Source organism: Sminthopsis crassicaudata, chromosome 3 (genome assembly GCF_048593235.1).
Source record: "Sminthopsis crassicaudata isolate SCR6 chromosome 3, ASM4859323v1, whole genome shotgun sequence".
Lineage (NCBI taxonomy): Eukaryota > Metazoa > Chordata > Mammalia > Dasyuromorphia > Dasyuridae > Sminthopsis > Sminthopsis crassicaudata.
Window position 1 is genome coordinate 26099497 of NC_133619.1, and position 19766 is coordinate 26119262.

General features: G+C 37.7%; 1 protein-coding gene across 1 annotated transcript in view; it reads left to right on the plus strand.

Annotated features, from left to right (window-relative positions):
- Positions 1-204: 204 nt before the first annotated feature.
- The window catches only part of LOC141561848 (uncharacterized), a 327004-nt gene continuing 307442 nt past the window's right edge, over positions 205-19766 (plus strand). The window contains exons 1-2 of the mRNA XM_074301949.1: positions 205-229; positions 4439-4561. Of these exons, the coding sequence (XP_074158050.1) occupies positions 205-229; positions 4439-4561 (148 nt within the window). The remainder of the gene's footprint in view (positions 230-4438; positions 4562-19766) is intronic.

Below are 19766 nucleotides of genomic sequence, written 5' to 3' on the forward strand. Positions count from 1 at the left end.
TTTACCACTCCATTTTAATAGGAAATGGACTGCATTGGAGACAATTAATTTTGGCCTTCACTGGCTATTCAAAAACTGAAGAACCTTACAACTTTTTTCTGCCAACTAGGAAAAAAAATAGCCTTGGTAGCTTTCTTTTTTTTTAATTAGAAGTCAATTAAACCCAAACTTGGTACTAAAAAAAAAATGATGTGACAGAATACCATGTTGAGAAGTAAAGACTACGAAGGTAAAATTGACTGCCCTTTAGTCCCATTATTCTGAAATATCTTTCCAAAAAGATAAATGGTCATTGTGTGCTATGATAATTTGTTAGCAAAGGAAGAGAGCTGCAGGCCCACTTAATAAATTAAAAGAAGTCCTAGATTCACATTAGGAGAGATGAATTCAAATCCTTTTTTAGACACTATTTGAGTGACCATGGCCACTACCTTAATGTCTCCAAAGTTTAGTTTCCTCACTGTAAAATGGAAGAGTAATAATATTTACCACATCAGGCTTTCAAATATATGCTCTTAAAAAATAGGTAAAGCCTAGAATTTGTGGTCAGAAGGGACTGGTTTAGAAACTGACCTGAGCTATGGAAAGTGATTTAACTTTTCTGTCTCAGTTTCCTTATTTGTAAACTGGCAATGACAATATCTTCAGTACTTACCTCACAGGATTGTTTTGAGCGTCAAATATCTACAATTATAAATATATGCATATACACATGTATATACACATATAAACACATATCTGTATATATGTACATTATATGTTATATATGTATTATGTATATATGCATACATGCATCTGTGTATATGTTTTGTAAGCTTTAAAGTTTGAAATGGGAACGGGCTACTGGAAAGATCATTGGATCTCTGGATTCAGAGGATCTGGCAAATTATTAATTATGTAATTCTGTAGTAAACCATCTTGCTTTCTGGGACTCTGTTTCCGAGTCTATAAATGAGGTGAATAACCTGTATAGACTATATGGAAAGTTCCTTTCAGTTCTAAATATGTCTTAGTTACTATCATCACTATTACTATCAGCAGATATCATTTACTGTCATTTCTATCCTGGGCTTGTTCCTAAACATTTGTTATATGTCAGCTACATAACTCAGTGGGATAATTTCTTTCCTTTTTCTTTTAATAGTTTTTATTTACCAGATATATGCATGGGTAATTTTACAATATTGACAATTGCCAAACCTTTTCTTCTAATTTTCCCCTCCTTCCCCCCTCCCAGATGGCACGTTGGCCAATACATATTAAATATGTTAAAGTATAAGTTAAATACAATATATGTATGCATGTCCAAACAGTCATTTTGCTGTACAAAAAGACTCAGACTTTGAAACTGTGTACAATTAGTCTGTGAAAGAAATCCAAAATGCAGGCGGACAACAATAGAGGGATTGGGAATTCTATGTAGTGGTTCATAGTCATCTCCCAGAATTCTCCCCCTGGGTGTAGCTGGTTCAGTTCATTCCTGCTCTATTGGAACTGATTTGGTTCATCTCACTGTTGAAGAGGGCCTCGTCCATCAGAATTGATCATCATATAGTTCAATGGGATAATTTCAAGACCAAATTATGAAAATACCCACACTTCAGACACCTCCTTATGGCTAAAATGTACTTGGAAAACAGCAGCCAATTTCCTAGCAAAACCATATCTATTCCTTTCCACCCTGTGACTCCAACTGCATTGCCTTTCCTCTTGCACTAACAGTTGGATTGTTTACCACTAGGAGGTCAAGGATGAGATACAAAATATGGATCGCCTTCATTGATTAGATCACTATTGCAGATTCTACTCTCTTTTAGTTAAAGTATTTTTTGGGGGGGGTTGAAAGTGTCATTAAATGCAAATCATAGAAAGAAGGAATTTGAAGTCTTTCCTCAAGTAAGGAAAGGATCTTCAAAGGACTCTGCTGTGAGCTAAGTGTCCAGGCACTGAAGCACGATTTCTTGAATTCTATAAAGAGATGTCTAATGTCTCCAGTACTTAATTCATAGGGTTAGTGTGAGGATCAAAAGAGATAGTATATGTAAAGTGTTTCACAAATTTCAGAGTATTGTAAAATGTCAACTATTATGTATTTATAAACCTTAGCATAAGCCTGTTTCTGAGATAATTTGGAAGAGAAATTCCAAGTTTCCTTTCCAAGACAACAACATCTATTCACTCACCCTAGGTATTTGCATGGTATAATCAAATTTCACACATCTCAGATGGTGAGTTTCTACCCTTCTACCACCACTGAAAATCTTATGCCATTTTCAGTCTTTTACAGAATAGTAAAATTGAAAGAGACCTCAGAGTTTCTCTAGTTCAGTATCCTTCTCAGAGTAGAGATATTTTATACCAAGAGGTGAGTCATGTCAGCCTGTGTTCAAAGCTCTCTGGGGAGGAGAAATGATTAATTTCCAAAGCATCTCACACTTTAGTATAGCTCCAATTATAAAGCAAGTTTTTTGTTTGTTTGTCTCTCCTTTTATTCATAAAATTTTACTTGGCTGTAACTTTAACATACTACTTCTAGTTCAGTCCTCTGAGACCAAGGAGAAAAAATCTAACACCTTTTCCTGTTTACAGACTTCCAAATACCTAAAGATAGCTAGCAACTTACCCTGGAACCTTCTCTTCTCTAGGTTAATCATTCAAAGTTCAACTGAATGAAAATCCTTTAGATCTTTCAATAAATTCTAATATGGCATAGCCCTCAGTCTTCCTTACCATCTTTTTCTAGAAGGCTTCAAATTACAGTAATAATCACAGTAATAAAGACAACTAGGTGACAGTGGATGGGGTGCTGCTCCTAGAATCAGGAAGCTGTTAGTTGAAATCCGTACTTGGAAACTTGTTGGCTGTGTCACCCTGAAGTCTCATGTTGTCTCAATTTCCTTATTTATAAAATGAACTGGAAAAGGAAACTGTACTAGATTGGCCAATAAAACCCAAATAGGATCGCAAAAAATTGGACACAAATGAAACAACTAAATAATGACAACAGCTGATAATAGTAAATTATTATTGTTATCATTAGCAATACAGAGTATAAGCTTTGCTAACTTAAAATCTCACTAAGTCTTTTGGGACATCTTATATGGTACTTAAAGATCTGTGAATATATCTATCTATATCTATATCTATCTATCTATCTATATATGTATCTATCTATGTATCTATCTATCTATTTCTATATCTATCTATCTATCTATCTATCTATATATATAATTTGGTTTTCTCAATAATTAGAATATGTCAAATGTGATTTGAGCAGAGCACATTATAGCAGTAGAGGACTTCATAAAGGATGTGTGGATAGACTTCAGGGTCAATGAACTTGGAGAAACAAAGCAATTACATCTTTAATTTCCACTAACCCTTGATTTAATTTGTAATACTATGGTTTTATTTTGTGAATCTGAAAAAAAAAAGTTCATACGTAGATTTCATCAGACTACCAAAGGGAGTGGAGGAATACATGACACGGAAAAGGTAGAGCCCTTCTTCTGAATACTTTCATTCTATGATAAAGCTAAAAATCTTGCTAGCTTTATTGACTGCTATGTCATATTCTTCACTCATTAAATATGCCATTTCCTCAATAAACTCAAGTCATTTTCACATGAACAATTGTCAAATCAAGTCTCTCTCATCTTGTACTTGAGCAATTGATTCTTTATATTGACTGCTGGTCATAATCCTAGAAAAATGATAAAAGTTTGTTAATTTGTTGGATTGGAGATACTCTTCCTTACTGAATTGCATCCCTTAGTTTGGAAAAGACAGTGGGATGGAATAGATAAAAGACCAGAATTGAAATCAAGATAAGATCATTTTCAGTCTCATGTCTTACATTCACCAGCTATGGAATTATAGGCAAGTGAATCACCTTTTCTGAGCCTGTCTCCTCCTCTATAAGATGAGAAAAATAATAACTCCATTATCTACCAAATAAGGATTATGGTTGGGGTGTGTGTGTGTGTGTGTGTTTGTGTGTGTGTGTGTGTGTGTGTGTGTGTGTGTGTTCATAAGGCTCAAATAAGATAATATATACAAACTTCCTTATAGACTTTGAAACAGCCACTATTCCAACTTCCTAAAATCTCTTAGATATTTAATTCTGACATCCAACCTATTATCTATTTTCACCAATATGTCATGTTCAAATTTAAGATTTTTTTTTTCAAATCACTGACAGAAATAATCAGTTTAAGCTTGGTGACAGATCCCTGGGTTCCTGCACTAGAGACCTCCAAGTGTTGTCATGCTACCTGAAAAAAAAAAAAGATTATTAGTAGAGAAAAGTCCCTGTTTCTTGGATTTTTAGAAGAAACTCTCTTTGTCCCTCCCTGCCAAGTTGTGTGTGGGTCCCAACCTGCTGGGTTCTATCTGGATCTCTCCCTGTCAGGAGCTAATTCTCCCTACTCTTCTGCAGATGTGAACGAATGTGCCATTGACAATGGTGGCTGTCAAGAGCAGTGCTGCAATACAATTGGCAGCTATTACTGCAAATGCCAAGCTGGCCAGAAACTGAAAGAAGACGGGAAAGGCTGCAAAGGTAACCCCATTCAGTTCTGCCTGCTGGCTGATAAGCCAATGGAGAACATCTTTGTAATGCAGACATGGCAGGTTGTGGGATAAGGGGGGAGGTGGAGCTCCTCTTTAATCCTGAGCCAGTTGGAGTACCCCTGCTCCATGTTGTCAAGGGTGCAGATCTCCTTCTTATGTCTAGATTATAAAATTGTAACCCTAAGAACACTTCAAACAGCTTATTATGGGAAACATATGATTAGAGTCAGGCTTGGTTGTGTCATGTACTGATTACAGAATTTCAATAGTGCATTTAATTCCCCCAGTAAAGTGCCTGGTTTTTTTTTGAAAGTACTTAGTTCTAAGGTGAAAATAATGCTTATGATAAAATACTCATAGATGTCAAGTCTGAGATTCTAAGAGTACAGAATTAACCAAAGGGAGGCAGGGATAGATTCTCTTGCTTGGAGCTGCTTCTGTCAATAGCATCGCATCCCCTTAACTTAACTCTCACCAAATCTCATGGCATCCTCCTGTTTCCTAAGCCTCTCCCTCCGTTTCCTAAATTTGTTGCTGGCTACTCCAAGGGAAGAGAGTGGGATGGCTCCTAATTCCTCTTCTATTGGACTCCTCTTAGGAGGGATGGCTACTGTGATGCTCCCCCTCTCCACAAAAAAATAAATAAATAAATTCTAAATCCCTGAGAGTTTAGCTGCCATCCCCACCTCCAGCCCCCAAGGGCAGCATCAGAGCAATCTTTTTGTGTTTAGGTCTGGGTGGACAGGGAAACCTTGCTAGCAGCCTGGGGCAGGTGCAGATAATTACACCCCTAGGGGGACAATTAAGGGTATGTGCTGGTGACTGTCAAAGCAGTCACCTTGTTTCTGGCTGGACTTGAGCAATTATCACAGTATTGGGGTACCATGTTTGGACAGCAGGATGAAACGGGGCTCTGGTCATTAGGTGGTCGCATGTACATTGATGAGATGCTTCCTTCTGCTCTGCACAGACCCTGAGGTTTCCTCCTCACAGTGCCACTTGTTAAAATAGGCCATCCAATCACTTTCTATTTCCATTGGAAGCTTGTGCTGGCAATGACAATGGGGTCTCCAGTAACATAGGAGGGTGCCCTGAATCCTTAGGAAGGAGAGTGGAGATTTCCCTTGTTTGTATGTTCTGGGGATGATCTGAGAACTGGCTTTGTGACAAATAAATCATGGCGGGAAATGTCATCAAGAGAATTTGGTCCAAGATCCAAGGTGGGTTCACTTGAGAACATCATTTTAAGCATTTCCTTCCCCTTCATTGTAAAGAAAAGAATTCAAACAGAAACAAGCCTGTAATTCTCTCCTTTCTCAGCTCCATTTCCTGTCTTTCTTGGCTTTCTTCAAGTCCAAACTACTATCTTCTCCCCTTCCCCTTTGCAGCCCAATCCTCCTGTATTCTAGTACCTTGTCTCTGGTAATTATCTTCAGGTTCTCCCTTGGGTATCTTTGTATAGTTGTTTGCATTTTTTTCCATAAGACTTCTGGATAACAGAGACTTCCACCTGACATCTTTGCATCCCTAAAGCTTAGCAAAATGAAGCTAGTAAGTACATAGTAAGTACACAGTAGGTAATTAATAAATGTTGTTGACTGATTGACTGATAGATGGTATCAAAAAATCAGGTCATATCTGTACATTGCTCTCCTTTACACAATGCTGCTTCCAGCCAAACAAGCCTATATCCTGACTCTCCTGTATGACATCCCATCATGCATCTCCTTGCCTTTTAGGCTGCCTGTGCCCCATGACTGGAAAGTACAACTCCCTCACCTCCTCTTCAGATATAATGCTAGAGCTAAGAGATCCTCAAAGGCCACTGAGTCAGTCCAATTCCCTGATATTACAGGCTCAGAACTCTTTAAGTAATTGCTCTGTCACCCAAATGTAAGCTTAGAAGTGGGATGCAGACCCAAGTCACCTGGCTCAAGTCCATATACTTTCCACCATAGTAATCTTCCATATTCATTCCAAGATTGGTTCTGATGTGGTCTGATTGCTTCATTTAATTCAAACCTCCTTTTTCTGGAGATTCATCTTTATTTCCCTAGCTATTAGTGCCTCCAATATAATTTGGATTTATTATATATATATATATATATTTGATATTTACTTATATCTGTCCATATTTATTGCCCCTATATTCAATCAACTATGTGGCAGTCTTGGTGCTAAGTTCTAGATAAATGAATCTGTAAAAACATAAATGAATGGATGAATAGAATGTGAAGTTGCTTGGAGACAAGAGTTGTATGCCTTTGTATGCACAATGCTCAGCACATAATAGGTGTCTAATAAAGGCTCCATGAATAAGTTAATGAAGCATGAGATATAGAGCTAGAAATTTAGACTTAAAAAGTTTAATTTGCCAAGGGCACATAAGCAGTAAACAGTATAAAGAGGATTTGGACCCTCATCCTTTGACTGAAAGTCCTGTGCTGATTTCACTTTATACAGGCTACCCTATTGGGGTTGACTACCTCTGGCTGTCTTTCTTACTGAAACATGGTTCCCTTGACTTGCTTTGATTTATGTCAGACTATAATTCTTTTAAAAACATTTCCCCTCGAAGGCCTCATAGAATCTCATCCTTCCCTTTCTTCCAGAATTCTGTCCTGAACAAATACCACTGGCCAGTGGAGAAGTTAGCAGGTGGCTCAGACTGGCACACAGAGGGCAGGCCAGATGGCTCAGAATGGAGATGACTTAGAGCTGCGGGTAGGGCCTGGGAGATCTAGGAGAAAGATCTCGCCCAGCATGCATGAGGAAGGATTTGTCAATAAATCGGGATGAGATCAGGGTCTTTACAGCACCAGAAATAAAATCCAGTGTGGGGGGGTATATAAATGTGGGGTGTGAGAGGTATATGTGTGTCCGTGTTTGGGTCTGTGTAGATGTGGGTTTGGGTGTGGGTATGTATTCTGTATTTTCCAGTAATCCATTCATAGCCTGGCCCAGTGATCTTCTCTCTTATCAAGGGGACTAAGACCAATTAATCTTCTTTTCCCCTAGAAACTTCAATTTGATTTTGTTTGGTTTTCCCACTTCTAGCCAAAAATAATTTAGTCCTTAAAGAACCTAAATCTTTTAGAAAAGGTAAAAAGCAGCCTGCCTAAGAGCTTCAGTACTTAATTATTCATCAGTACAATGAGTGAGTTGGATTAAACAGTCTCTTAGGATGCTTCTAATTCCAACATCCTTGAATTTTGTGATGGCACCATTTGGTCCATCAGCCAAATTTGGGACTCTTCCAGGAGTTTGGAGCTCTCCAAGGTTCTTAAGGAGAGAAAGAAGGGAAGGGCTTGAGTTCCTCTTTCTCAGACATTCTTTTTGACTCATCCTTCCCTGAGGAAGAGTCAGAGATCCTGAAAAGCAACAGAAAACTTGAAATATACCAAGAATTGCATCCTGAAGATGAACTTTAGAGATTCCTTTGGTTATGAGGGAATGGATATTTCATATTGGGTTGTCCACCTTTAGCACTGCTGTGCCCTGGTCAGATCAATTGAGTTTGGTGAAAATCACAGCCCAGCAAGGGGCAAAGTAGGGGAGTGAAAGGTCAAGTGAGTGTCCAAGAAGAAGCATCTTTTCTGTTTTGGGAAAGTGGCTTTTCCTTCACTATCCTTGAATTGTGATATACATGTTGCTTGACACTGTACAGTTAGTGAGAAAATTCTGGAGCTCTTGTGAAAAGTGTGTGCATGTGTGCTGATGGATGTGTGAACTTATGTGCATGGGAGAGGATAGATGGGTGTGGATTGGGAGGAGGTGAGTGTGGGAGGATGGCTGTAGGGTGAAGAAGGGTCTTATGGAAGGATGGATGGATGATACATATACATATCTATATCTATACATCAGTGAGTGTGGAGTAGAGTGATTGTAGGGAGTAGGTAGGAATGGGTAGGTATATGTAGTTGAGTCTCTTTAATAGTATATGAGTGAATGGAAATGGTGAGTGTGTATGCATACACATGTATATGTATACATATGAATATATAGATGTTGATAGATGGATGTGTTTAAATGTATGAGCAGAGGAATATAAATGTGGGGGTGTGGTGTCTGTGCTTGGGTCAGTGTAGATGTGGGTGTGAACGTATGCATTCTATATTTTCCCAGTAGTCTGTACATGGTCTGACCCAGTGACCCCCTCTCATGCAAACCAGAGCAGATTTGCCCTGTGATAGCAGAACCTTTACATTTGACCTGGGAATTTCATATCAGATCTTTCATGAATGAACGGGAACAAGGAAAGGGCATCTTTGTGACAGAGATCTTGGCAGCCAGTATAGCACCTTTCCACAATTCTTTGCCTGACTTTGGTTAGAGTGAGTCATGATGTCACTCCTATTGATTGTTAACTGATTTAGAGGAGTAACTGTCATAGCTTTATTTCAGCTGATTCTCACTGTGACAGATTAAGGTCAAGATCATAAAGGGGCTAGAATTTCTGGAAAATAAACATTATTCTAAGAAAAAACCACTAGGCAAAAAACAAAAACCCTAAGTATGATGGGAAACCAGAAAATGAGACCTAGCCATAGTCACCCAATTCTATCTTCTTGAGCCAGACAACTAGAATTTTCCTCTCACCAGATTACTTGTCTCACTCAGTAGGGGATGAGAGGGTATCCATTTAAAAAAAAATAATCAGTCTATTATAATAAAAATACTATATGTGTCAAATATATAGTAAATAAATAAACAAAATCATTTATAGTGTAGGTTGATTTATTAATATTTCATATGTCTGTAATTTTTGTACATATTACTACATAATTTATTTGTAGATTTCCTCATTGGTTCATTTCCTGATGAATCTCAAAAAAGAAAAGAATTAAGGGAAATGAGGCTTTAAAAAATATACTCACCCTGCTTAACATTCTTGGAGGTTCAGTGTGGGCAGGTTGGGACAATTTCTAATTTTGTCTTTGGATGTCAAACCCTCTGTGTGGTATCTTACACATTCTAAATCCTTGATCAGTGTTTATCATAGTGTTAGACTAGATCTTCAGACTGAATTTCAGTCAGGTGGCTTCCTTTCCTTTTCTTAAGGTTATTGACAGCAGGAAACACTAATGCTAGAAAATTTTACTGACTTCTTCCCTCTAAAATGAGAAACAATAATGATAAAACAATTAACATTTATTTAGCTCATTAAGATTTATGAAACAATATATGTACATGTATAATATAAATGTTCAAACTATATATATGCATACATATTAATCTCATTTTATCCTCATAAGCACCCTGGGAGGTTGGAGCTTATTATTATTATTATTCATTATTATCCTCATTTAATAGATGAGGCAATTGAGATAAGCAGAGACTAAAGATTTGCCCAGATTCACTCAGCTAGTATGTGAGATAGGATTCTAACTCATCTCTTCCTATCTTTTTCACCAACTATCTCTCTACCATCTGGCTCCCACCCACTCTTCTAAATGGACTTCACTTTATTCACAAACATCACACCTTCTCTTGTCCAATCAAACTGGTTGGCCAGCTGCAATCCACCTAATTCTTTGAAGATCCTGCCTCTCTGTGCCTTGGGCCAGTATTTTGTCACATCTGGAATGATCCTCTCTTCATCTCCAATCTTAAGGTTTCTTAAATTTCTTCAATGCCCACCCACATGCTAAAGTCAAATTTTGATGGATTTTCTTTCCCCGATAGCTGTTGTTCTTATTTCTGGAATTCTTTCCAATAATTTTAAATGTAACTTATTTATATGCCTCTAGAGATGTCCTTTTATATGTCTGTCTCCCTATATCCCTCAAGTAGAATGTGAGCACCTTGAAGGCAAGAACTGTTTTGCTTTTTAATTTATACACCAAGCCCTGCAGGAAAAGAACTCTCTTTACCAGCCTCCCCACATTTCCACCAGATAACAATAAAATTCCCAGCATTAAGCATGCTATCTTTCACATAACAGGTGGTTAATAAATGTTTTGTTTTGTTTTTCATGTAATTAAATTGAATCAAAGAAGAGTAAGGTAAGTGTTTTGTTTGGTTGGAAGTTTTTTTTCCCACGAAGGGGCCACTTTGCTTTGTCTCATGCTGCTCCAGAACCAAGAACAAAGCCGAATTTAGCCTCCCATTGATTTGATCTCCATCATCTCTTAATTTCCATAAGTGATTATTTGGCAGGGAGGTTCTCTTCACTGTAATTCTGTATGCTCCACAGCAGAGCCTTTATTGCTCTCATATTTGCTTAAATACATAATTGAACTTCAAATGTTTGGGCTTGATTGGAAATTCAAGATACCTTATATGGGGGGAAAAAGATTGTAAATGAGCTCCACCAATAGAAGGGAAAACAGGGATGACTAATTCATGTTTATTTATTGGTCACTTACAGTAAATGCTATTGAGAAGTATTCAGAAGACAGAGATGTTAGGTACCATTTACAAATCAGACAAAATTATCATTTGAAAAGGTTTTAGATAATTTCATTTTATACTGAAGATAAATTTTGTTCACCTTCCTGAGATTGCTTTCATAGATGCAGACCAACCTTTAATCACGCCTTGGGCATTTCTGCCTATGTAAGGGCAAGAAAGGATGGCAGTCATCTGCTTTGCATGGCTAATTGAACTCTTGCCTTTCCACTGGAACCCGTTTCAATGACAGTTCCAAAAGACCTACTTTCTTCTTTAGCTATTCTTATAAATAAGAGGGTGTGTGATGGAGCTGGAAGACCAAAAATCAACAGGTAGCAGACTAGTTGGACCTCCAGCTTCACCTCTCTAGTTCTATGAAACAAAGTGATCCCAAAGGAATATTCATGGCTCTTCCCATCTCTTAATAAATGCCCTTTATTTAAACTCCCCTTACTGGGACTCATGCTCAGCCCCCTCCACCAATAACTGGAACTCTTCCCCTGGGAAGATGGACAAATGAGCTTCCACTTTATCTTGTTCTAAATCAGCCCCATGGACCATGCTTTAGCTATATTACACAAAGTCCACTTGCCTCCTGCCTCCTGCACACACCCACTCACACACACCCGCTCACACTCTCACAAACATGCATACTCATACACACACACATTCTTCCTCCCACACACTCACACTCATACATTCTCTCATACATACACACACATACACTCACATTCACATTCTCTCTCTCTCATACACACACACATAGTCAAATAGATTTTCTCTCTCTGTCACATCCCTCTGTCTCTCTGTCTCCCTCCCCCCTGTCTTTTTCCCTCTCTTCCTCTCTTCCTCTCTCTCTTTAGCTTTCTTTCTCTCTGTTTCTCTCTTTGTATCTCTCTCTCTCTCTCTTTTTCACACACATACACACCCCCCCACACACAGAATTCTTTTAGATTCTCTTTATATCCTCTTTTCTCCCTTGAGACTATAAACTCCTTGAGAGCAGGGACTGGCTTGCTTTTATTGTTTCTCAAAACCTTAGCAAACTTTATGGTGCATAAATATCATTTATCTTCTCTCTATGAAGTACATACACAGTAAATTAAAGGAAGGAAGATCTGGGTTCAACACTGTTTCAGACTACTTTTGGCCTTTCTTTGTATCCTCAGTACTTAGCATAGGGCCCAATCCATGATAGGGATTTCGTAAATGCTTAAATAAGATTAATAAATAATAGGTACCTAATTAGTTATTTTAAACTCAATTCATTTGGAGTGGTCTCCATTGAATGTCTTTGAATTTTAACAGTCATTTATTCTATAGATAAATGTTTCCTGATATCACATCCTTCTAATTCCCAGGAAGATAATTCATTACTGTCTCAATTATTGTAACAGAATTTAAGCTCTAATTTTTGTTTACTGTGAATTTTTTTGGGGGGGTGAATGTAACTGGCTCCATTTTTCTCTGTATTCTCTATTGTGCTTTGTATTTTCCTTGTATGCACTGTAGAGTTAGAGTCAACAGTTGGTTCTCTTCAGTATCTTTCTCTTTTCTTCTAATTGCTACAGAAATACTTAATTGCTAAAAATAATTAATTCAACTTAAAATTAAAAAAAGATTTTGGAGTCTGAAATATCCTCCTCCTCCTCTCTTATTTGGCCTGCTAAGTAGCCCTTTGATTTAATTAAATTAGGTATGCTAATGAGGACACATCCCTTATCTAACTTGTGTAGTTAATAATATACATTTTCCTTAATATGTATATTACTAAGTGTAGGAGCTAATGATATTTCCTTTAATTTACATATTTCATATAATTAAATATATATATATATTAACATGAATTTTTTCTACATTATCAGCTGCAATTAGCAGCCATTTTTTCTTTGTTTCATATAATATATAAATATTGTTTGCAGAGTTATGAGGGGAGCATTCCTCCTCATCTATTGGTTTAGCATGCCATCTTAAGCATAATAAATAATAACATGTTAAAATCTTATTTGTTCTGGATTATTAGAGTTAGCTAATCAAACCTATGTCTAAATTGGTGGAACACAACTTTTCATTTGAAATCATTTGCACAAATGCCTTCCCATGTGTCTACTAACTTCCTTGAATGATAGCATGGCCAATTCTGATTTGAAAATCACAGTGTGGTATATTTGTGCATGTGAGATCGTAGGAATCTGATTGTCTAGTTAACTTCATGAGGGATCTGAATAGGAGAGTTACATGAATATTGAATGTATATTATGTCCTCTGGTCTCTTATTAAGGTTTTTAAGTATGATCTTTACTATGAGAGTATCCTCTTCTATCCACTGACCCCATTTTGCAAAATCAAAATGAAAGGCTAATTATACACAATGGGCACTTAATGCTAGTTGTTTGTTGACTAATTTATGAAAAATGTGATTCAATATGCAAATATTTGACTTGCACAAACTGGTCATGAATCTTGAAATTTGGGAGCTATAATGGAGCTTATAAATTATTGAATGTGCCCTCCCTGTTTGACAAATTATAAGACTATGAGGTCCAGACAGAAATCTGTCTGAAGTCATGTAACTTGTTTGTAATCAAGGTTAATCTTGGATGCAGATCTTTTAACACTTCCCGCCATTCAACATTCATTCCTCTAATTAGATCATATCAAATTAGAATATAGCCTGAATGTGTAACAGAGTCGAGGAGATATTGTACAAAGTCTCCTCAGAAATCCAGGCATGTGGTATCCACTACTGAATAGTGAGTCACTTGGATCTCTTTCCTTAAAATGTCAGAGTCCCACAAAGTTTCCCAGTCTCACCATTTCTTTGAAGATAGGTTTTCACTTTGGCTCTAGAGCCCAGCATGACAGGAAGGGTAATTTCTGCACATAAAGTCTATAACCCAAGCTAAATATATTTATCTGGGTTGTCTGGCCAATGTCCATTCTGGGGAATCTCATTTCACCTAATCAAATTTCCTGCTGTTCCACTGGCACAAAACATTGGCGGTTATTGCACCTGGAGACCTGGCTCAAATATTCTTCCGTCCCTCCCCCAGATTTTCACCTCATTCCCAACCAGAAGTGCTCACTCTTATAGGATGAACACAGTCAAGTTCTGAAAGCTGATCTTGTATACCACCGTGCTAGTCTGGGAAGAGGCTATAGATATCTCGGCTGCTCATTGATTTCTTCTTTGTCCATTGATCTTGCAAAGCACTTAGAATTAATACGACATACTTGTACACCTAAGAGAAACTACTTTGCTTATCCTATACCTCATCTCTGCTAACATTAGCTCGTGTTTCTATAACATTTTAAGGCTTGCTGAAGTATGTTTTTTCTCTTCCAAACTTTCCTGTAAATTTTACTTCCAACCACTTGAAAGTGAACTTCCCTCCTGTTTGACTGAAACTGCTCTCCCTAGAGTCCCCAGTGATATCTGGTTGCCAGGTTTTTTGGCCTTTTTTCAATCCTGAATCTGTACAGATGCTCTATGGTGTTCAGTGCTACTGACCCTTCTGGAGCTTCTTCATAACCTCTACTCCTCTGAATCTTGTGACACTGAACTTTCTTTTTCACTTGGAATTTACTGATCTTCACTGACTCTGTCTTTTTTCCTCTCATCTCTTTGGACACGGTGCTATTCACTAAGGTTCTGCCCTCTTCTCATTTTTCTTTCTACTCTCTTTGTTTTCATAAAATGTCTTGTGCCTCTCTTAGGCACTTCACACTATTTCAAGTGTATTATATTTCTTTGTTTTGGGTGCTCAAAATCTCTAAAAGACAGAGATTCTTTCTTATTTGTTTCCCTCTGGCCCAGCACAGAACCCTTCACAGATTGGTGGGTAGGTAAACATTGGTGAATTTCAGGACCACAACCAATCAATGAAGCAAGAATCAGAAGATTTCAATTCAATCTCTACTCTGACAATTGAACCAAAATATTTTCTAACATCAGTCAGAAAGATGGCCGGGGATATTTCAAATCAAAATCACAAAGGCATCTCTTGTATAGTGTAATGTATATTGGAGTCAGAGCTGTTTTAATAATTAATTTGTAGGGCATTAGACAAGCCACATTACAACTTTGGGTTTCAATTTCCCTCCTTTGTCAAAGAGGAGGGCACATGAGCTGTCTAAAGTCTTTTCCAACTCTAAATCCAATTCCTTCAATTAAAATGTGTTAAGCTCCTCTTGTATGCCAGGAATTGTATGAGATATTGAACAAATATTGCCTTCCTTAAGAACCTTATATTTTAGTGGGAAAATTAATAATAAGTACATTTAAGTAAATATCATAAATGGACACATATATACACATATAAATTAAATATATATTACTTGGTGAGGATACTAACAACTGAAGGAGTGAGGGTAAACCTCATGTGGGAAACCATATTTGAACTGAATTTTTGAAGAAGAGAATAAATCAGGGTGTTCAATGGGAAGCTATAAAGGGCTGAAACTCTGAGTAGGTGCACTGGAATCAGACAACTGAGCACTTAAGGCTAATTACCTATTGGACAATACTCTATTAGCATATGCTTGGGAAAATGGCCCTTCTCACTATTCTGTGCTGTATACAGATGTGTATACAGATAATCATAGGAGGTATTAAGGGGTGGAGTAAGACAAGCCAGAGTCACTTTGGAAGAGGACGAGGAGAAAGGAGGCTGGTTGGTGGAGAGCATGTGGCAGTTTTGTCGATTCTCTTCATTTCTCCCCCTAAAGCCCAAGGACTTTTGCTTATCCTGACTTTGGCTGATTCTGAGGCCTCCAAGGAGCTAACCCAGACTTCACAGGAAGAGCACTGATTCTGAAGGCAAAGGAGTTGAGTTAAAACTCTACCAAATTCCACTTTTAGTCAAATTTGGTATATACTCATTATGTCTGGGATCCTCTTTGTTTCACTTTTTCTATCTGTTAAACAAGGGGACTGGACTGAGATTCACAATGTCATCTACCTATGAAAATTCAGTTCGGTAATTCTGAGACTGCAAACCTTCTTTATCTCTACTTCCTAGACACCATCTCTGCCTTGAAGATGCCTCTCAGATGAAAATGCTTTCCGATGAAGCCTTCTATGATCCCTCCAAAAGGGAATATCCTTCCTACAAAACCATCTGATGTAATCCAAACTGTGATTTGTATACATTTAAATGTATGCTCTTTGTCTTCCTCATTAGAATGTTAACAGTTTGCCAGAAGACATCATTCTATGTACTCTTCTCCCCAGTAGCCAACACAGTGACTGACCTATAGGAGCCACTTAATAAATGCTTAGAAGGGATTGATTTGGAAAAGTTCAATGGCAAAAAAACCAAACCAAACCAAAACAAACCAAACCAAACCAAACCAAACCAAAACAAAACAAAACAAAAAAAAAAAAAAAAAAAAAAAAAAAAAAAAAACCTCATGTCCCGGCCTCCCAAGTGTCAACTCAGCCAGATTGTGTGCCAGGCACTGGATTAGGTTCAGGAAATAGATCCCCAAAGCCAATCTTTCAAGGAGTTTACATACTACCAAAACATAAAGCCCATAGCTAGGCATGATGAACTAGGGTTTAAACCTGGGGTTTTTAAAAGTTCACTGGTGTTGTCAGGGAAGGCTTTGGGTAATAAATGGTCCCTAGGTTAGACTTTAAAGGAAGATGGGAGTTCTATGAGGGGAAGATGAGAAAATACATGAAAGAATGCTTGTTCAAAAACATGATGCTGAGAGATAGAATATTTCTAAGGAACATTTAACAAGCCAATTCATTGGAAAGCAGGATACATGGAGAGGAGGAATATAATATAAAGTTGGAAAGGTATTTGGGAACCATATAGTGAAAGATTTTAAATGCCAAGTTGAGAATTGTTCTAAGGCCCTCTCTTGATAAAATCTGAGAAAAGCTTCCAGTTCTACTGACCTAATCAGGTTTTCTCTCTAACAGAAGATCTTCATTGCTTCCCCAAATTCCAGTCGCATAGATTGGTGATAGAGGTGTTTCAAATTATCCAAAATGAAAACTGTGCTTTTATGTTGGAAAATATGATTCATTTTTTCTTTGTTGGTTATTTGTTAAAGGAGACCCACCATCTTTCTTAATAATTTATTGTAATTATTTCAACACTATCACAATCCACTCATGCAACTGTAGTCAACAGGATGTTTGGAAGGGAATAGGGTTGGAGGAGAACAGAACTGCTATACATTCCCGGAGATGAGTTGGCTCAGTCTTCAAATTTCATTATGAACATACTGATTTATGTCAGCTATATCTTCCATATGTACTGCCAGGAAGAGGAAGATTGGAAAAATAGACCTCAGAAGTTTGAGACTGCCAAACAGAAATCTTTCCCAGAAGGTTTTTGCCCCTTACTGATAATGACATGAGTTGAAAGCAAAACTGTAGACTCAGATACTACTCCAACAGACCCTAATGCCCTTTGGGGCCCACAAAAGAAGCAGCTCTTTATTTTCATGCTCCTAGATTCTCATACAGTCTGAAATGCCTCTATGGGAAGACAGAACGGTGAAGGGACTAAAGACGATACCATGGGAAGATCCATTATAGAAACTAAGAATTTTGAAAAGCCTAAAGAATACTTAAGATGGATTTGATAGTTGCATTGAAATCTTTGAAAGACTTCCATTGGATCTTTTCTGCAATCCTGAAAGAGCAAAACTAGTGCAAGTACATAAGATTTTAGAGAGATAGATTGTCACCCCATGTAAGGAAATTTTCCTCAAAGTGGAATAAGTTTCCCAAAAAGGTGGTGTGATTCCCACTGATGAACATTTCCAAATGAAATCAACCTGACTATTTAATTAAAGGGGATATTGTAGAAAAGCTTCTGGATCAGGATTGAATGAGTTAGAATAGAAGAACAGGAGAGTCTCTTGCAGTTCTCAAATTCTTTGATTAGAGAATTCTGGGAATCACAGAATGGAAAGACATCACATGCTATTCATGAGACCATGTCTAGGGGCAGCAGACTCAAAAAAAGACCTGCTGAAAAATTTAGCTGGTGGGCCTAGAATTTGATATAGATGAAGTTATTCTCAAAAGTATTCTTTCTTGAACATAAGCTCTAATTTCCATATATAGTTGTGCTGGGATTATCTACACCACCATCTGGCCAATGGGCTGGCATTTTCAATTAGACTTTGATTTGGGTAATTTTTCTTTTAAAATTCCATCAGTACCATTCCTTGTCTTTTATACTGGGAAACAGCATAGCAGAGAAGATAAGAGCTCTGGGTTTTGAATCAGGGAGACATGGTTTGAAATCCTGCTTTTGTAGCTGCATAACAACGTAGAACTCATGTGCGACTCTGAACCTCAATATGTCTTGGTTTCTTCATTTGTAAAATGGAGATCATAAAATCAGAAAAAAAAAAAAACCAGAAGATAAAGAGCTGACCTTTGGGTCAGGAAGATTTGAGTTTAGATCCTGCTTCTGAAAATTCATGGCAACTTTCATTGTCTCAACCACCTCTTGCAGATTTGAAATTTCTGAGCAGAGATGACTGCTTCCACAGAAAGAGTTTTCTCCCTAGGTGTTCCCTACTCCAATGAAGTTCCAAAGTCCCCAAAGCCTATGGTATGACCCTTACAGGGAGCCATGGTACACTTAAAGCATTTTGAAAACTTTGAACTCCTATAGAAATGTCAGTTATAATTGTTATCCTCTATGTCAAGATTCCTTCTTCATCCCATCAGTCCTGACCTTGACCCAGCAGCAATGCTTGTTAGGGACTCCTGTGAGGTATTTCAAAGTGTGACATTTGGAGCTGCCTCCAGAATTCTTTAAACACATCATGTCTGCCTTGGGGGCATCTCCATTTCTATCATAAGAATAAACATGGATGGTTGGCTACATGTTCTCTATCTGTGATAAACCCTCAACAGTTTTTAAGCTCTGGAAACTTTATTGTAATTAGAGATTGTTAACGGCAGCTGTTATTCTGTATTCAAAATTGTAATATAATTCCAACCATTGAAATTTCATCTTCTAGAGGAACTCCCATTGTGGGAATGTGTTCTGGTGAGACAAATCACAAATCTAGAACTTGGTAAATAAGGCACAAGGTGTTGTCAGAGTAGTGTACACAGGTTAAGTGATTAGTCCAGTGACCTATCATAAGTGTTACACTCAAGATGACGACCCCAGGACCATTGATCTATATAACAGCCAAACTGAGTTAGTGATTGAATAGTTAGATGAAATGTGCTCTGAAAGGCAATGTGGGATAGTGTTGAAAGGACTAGTCTTTGCATCAGAAGATATGAGGTTGAGTCCCAATCCTATCACATATTAGGTGCCATAATCTCTCAGACCTTCACTTTCTTTGGCTACAAAATGGCGCAGTTATACTGTGCTACCATTTTTCATGGAGCCATTGATCTGGACCTGTAATTTCATCCTTATAGGGGACTTTTTATGAGGAGAGCATCCCCTATCAATACAGATCAAGACTATCACTGCAACTTAAAAGGCTTAGAAGGTTGCATAGAACAGAGGGATTAACTAACTTGCTTGTGGTCATACAGTCAGTTTGTTGTCTAGATATATGTTAAAGATCTGGGACTTCTTGACTCTCTAAAGCTGCCTTTCTATCAAAAATGTTGTAAATATTGACTGAAGTTGTGTCAGTTTAGTGACCCCTCCATCTGATTGGATGGCTTTTTCCAGAAATTCCATGGCTGGCCCCAGTCAGTCATCTATTCATTTCTCCCCAAACTGACCTCCAGACTTCTCTATCAATCCCTTTACTGGACTCTTTCCTCTCCCTGTTTCCATCATGTGTTTTCTTCC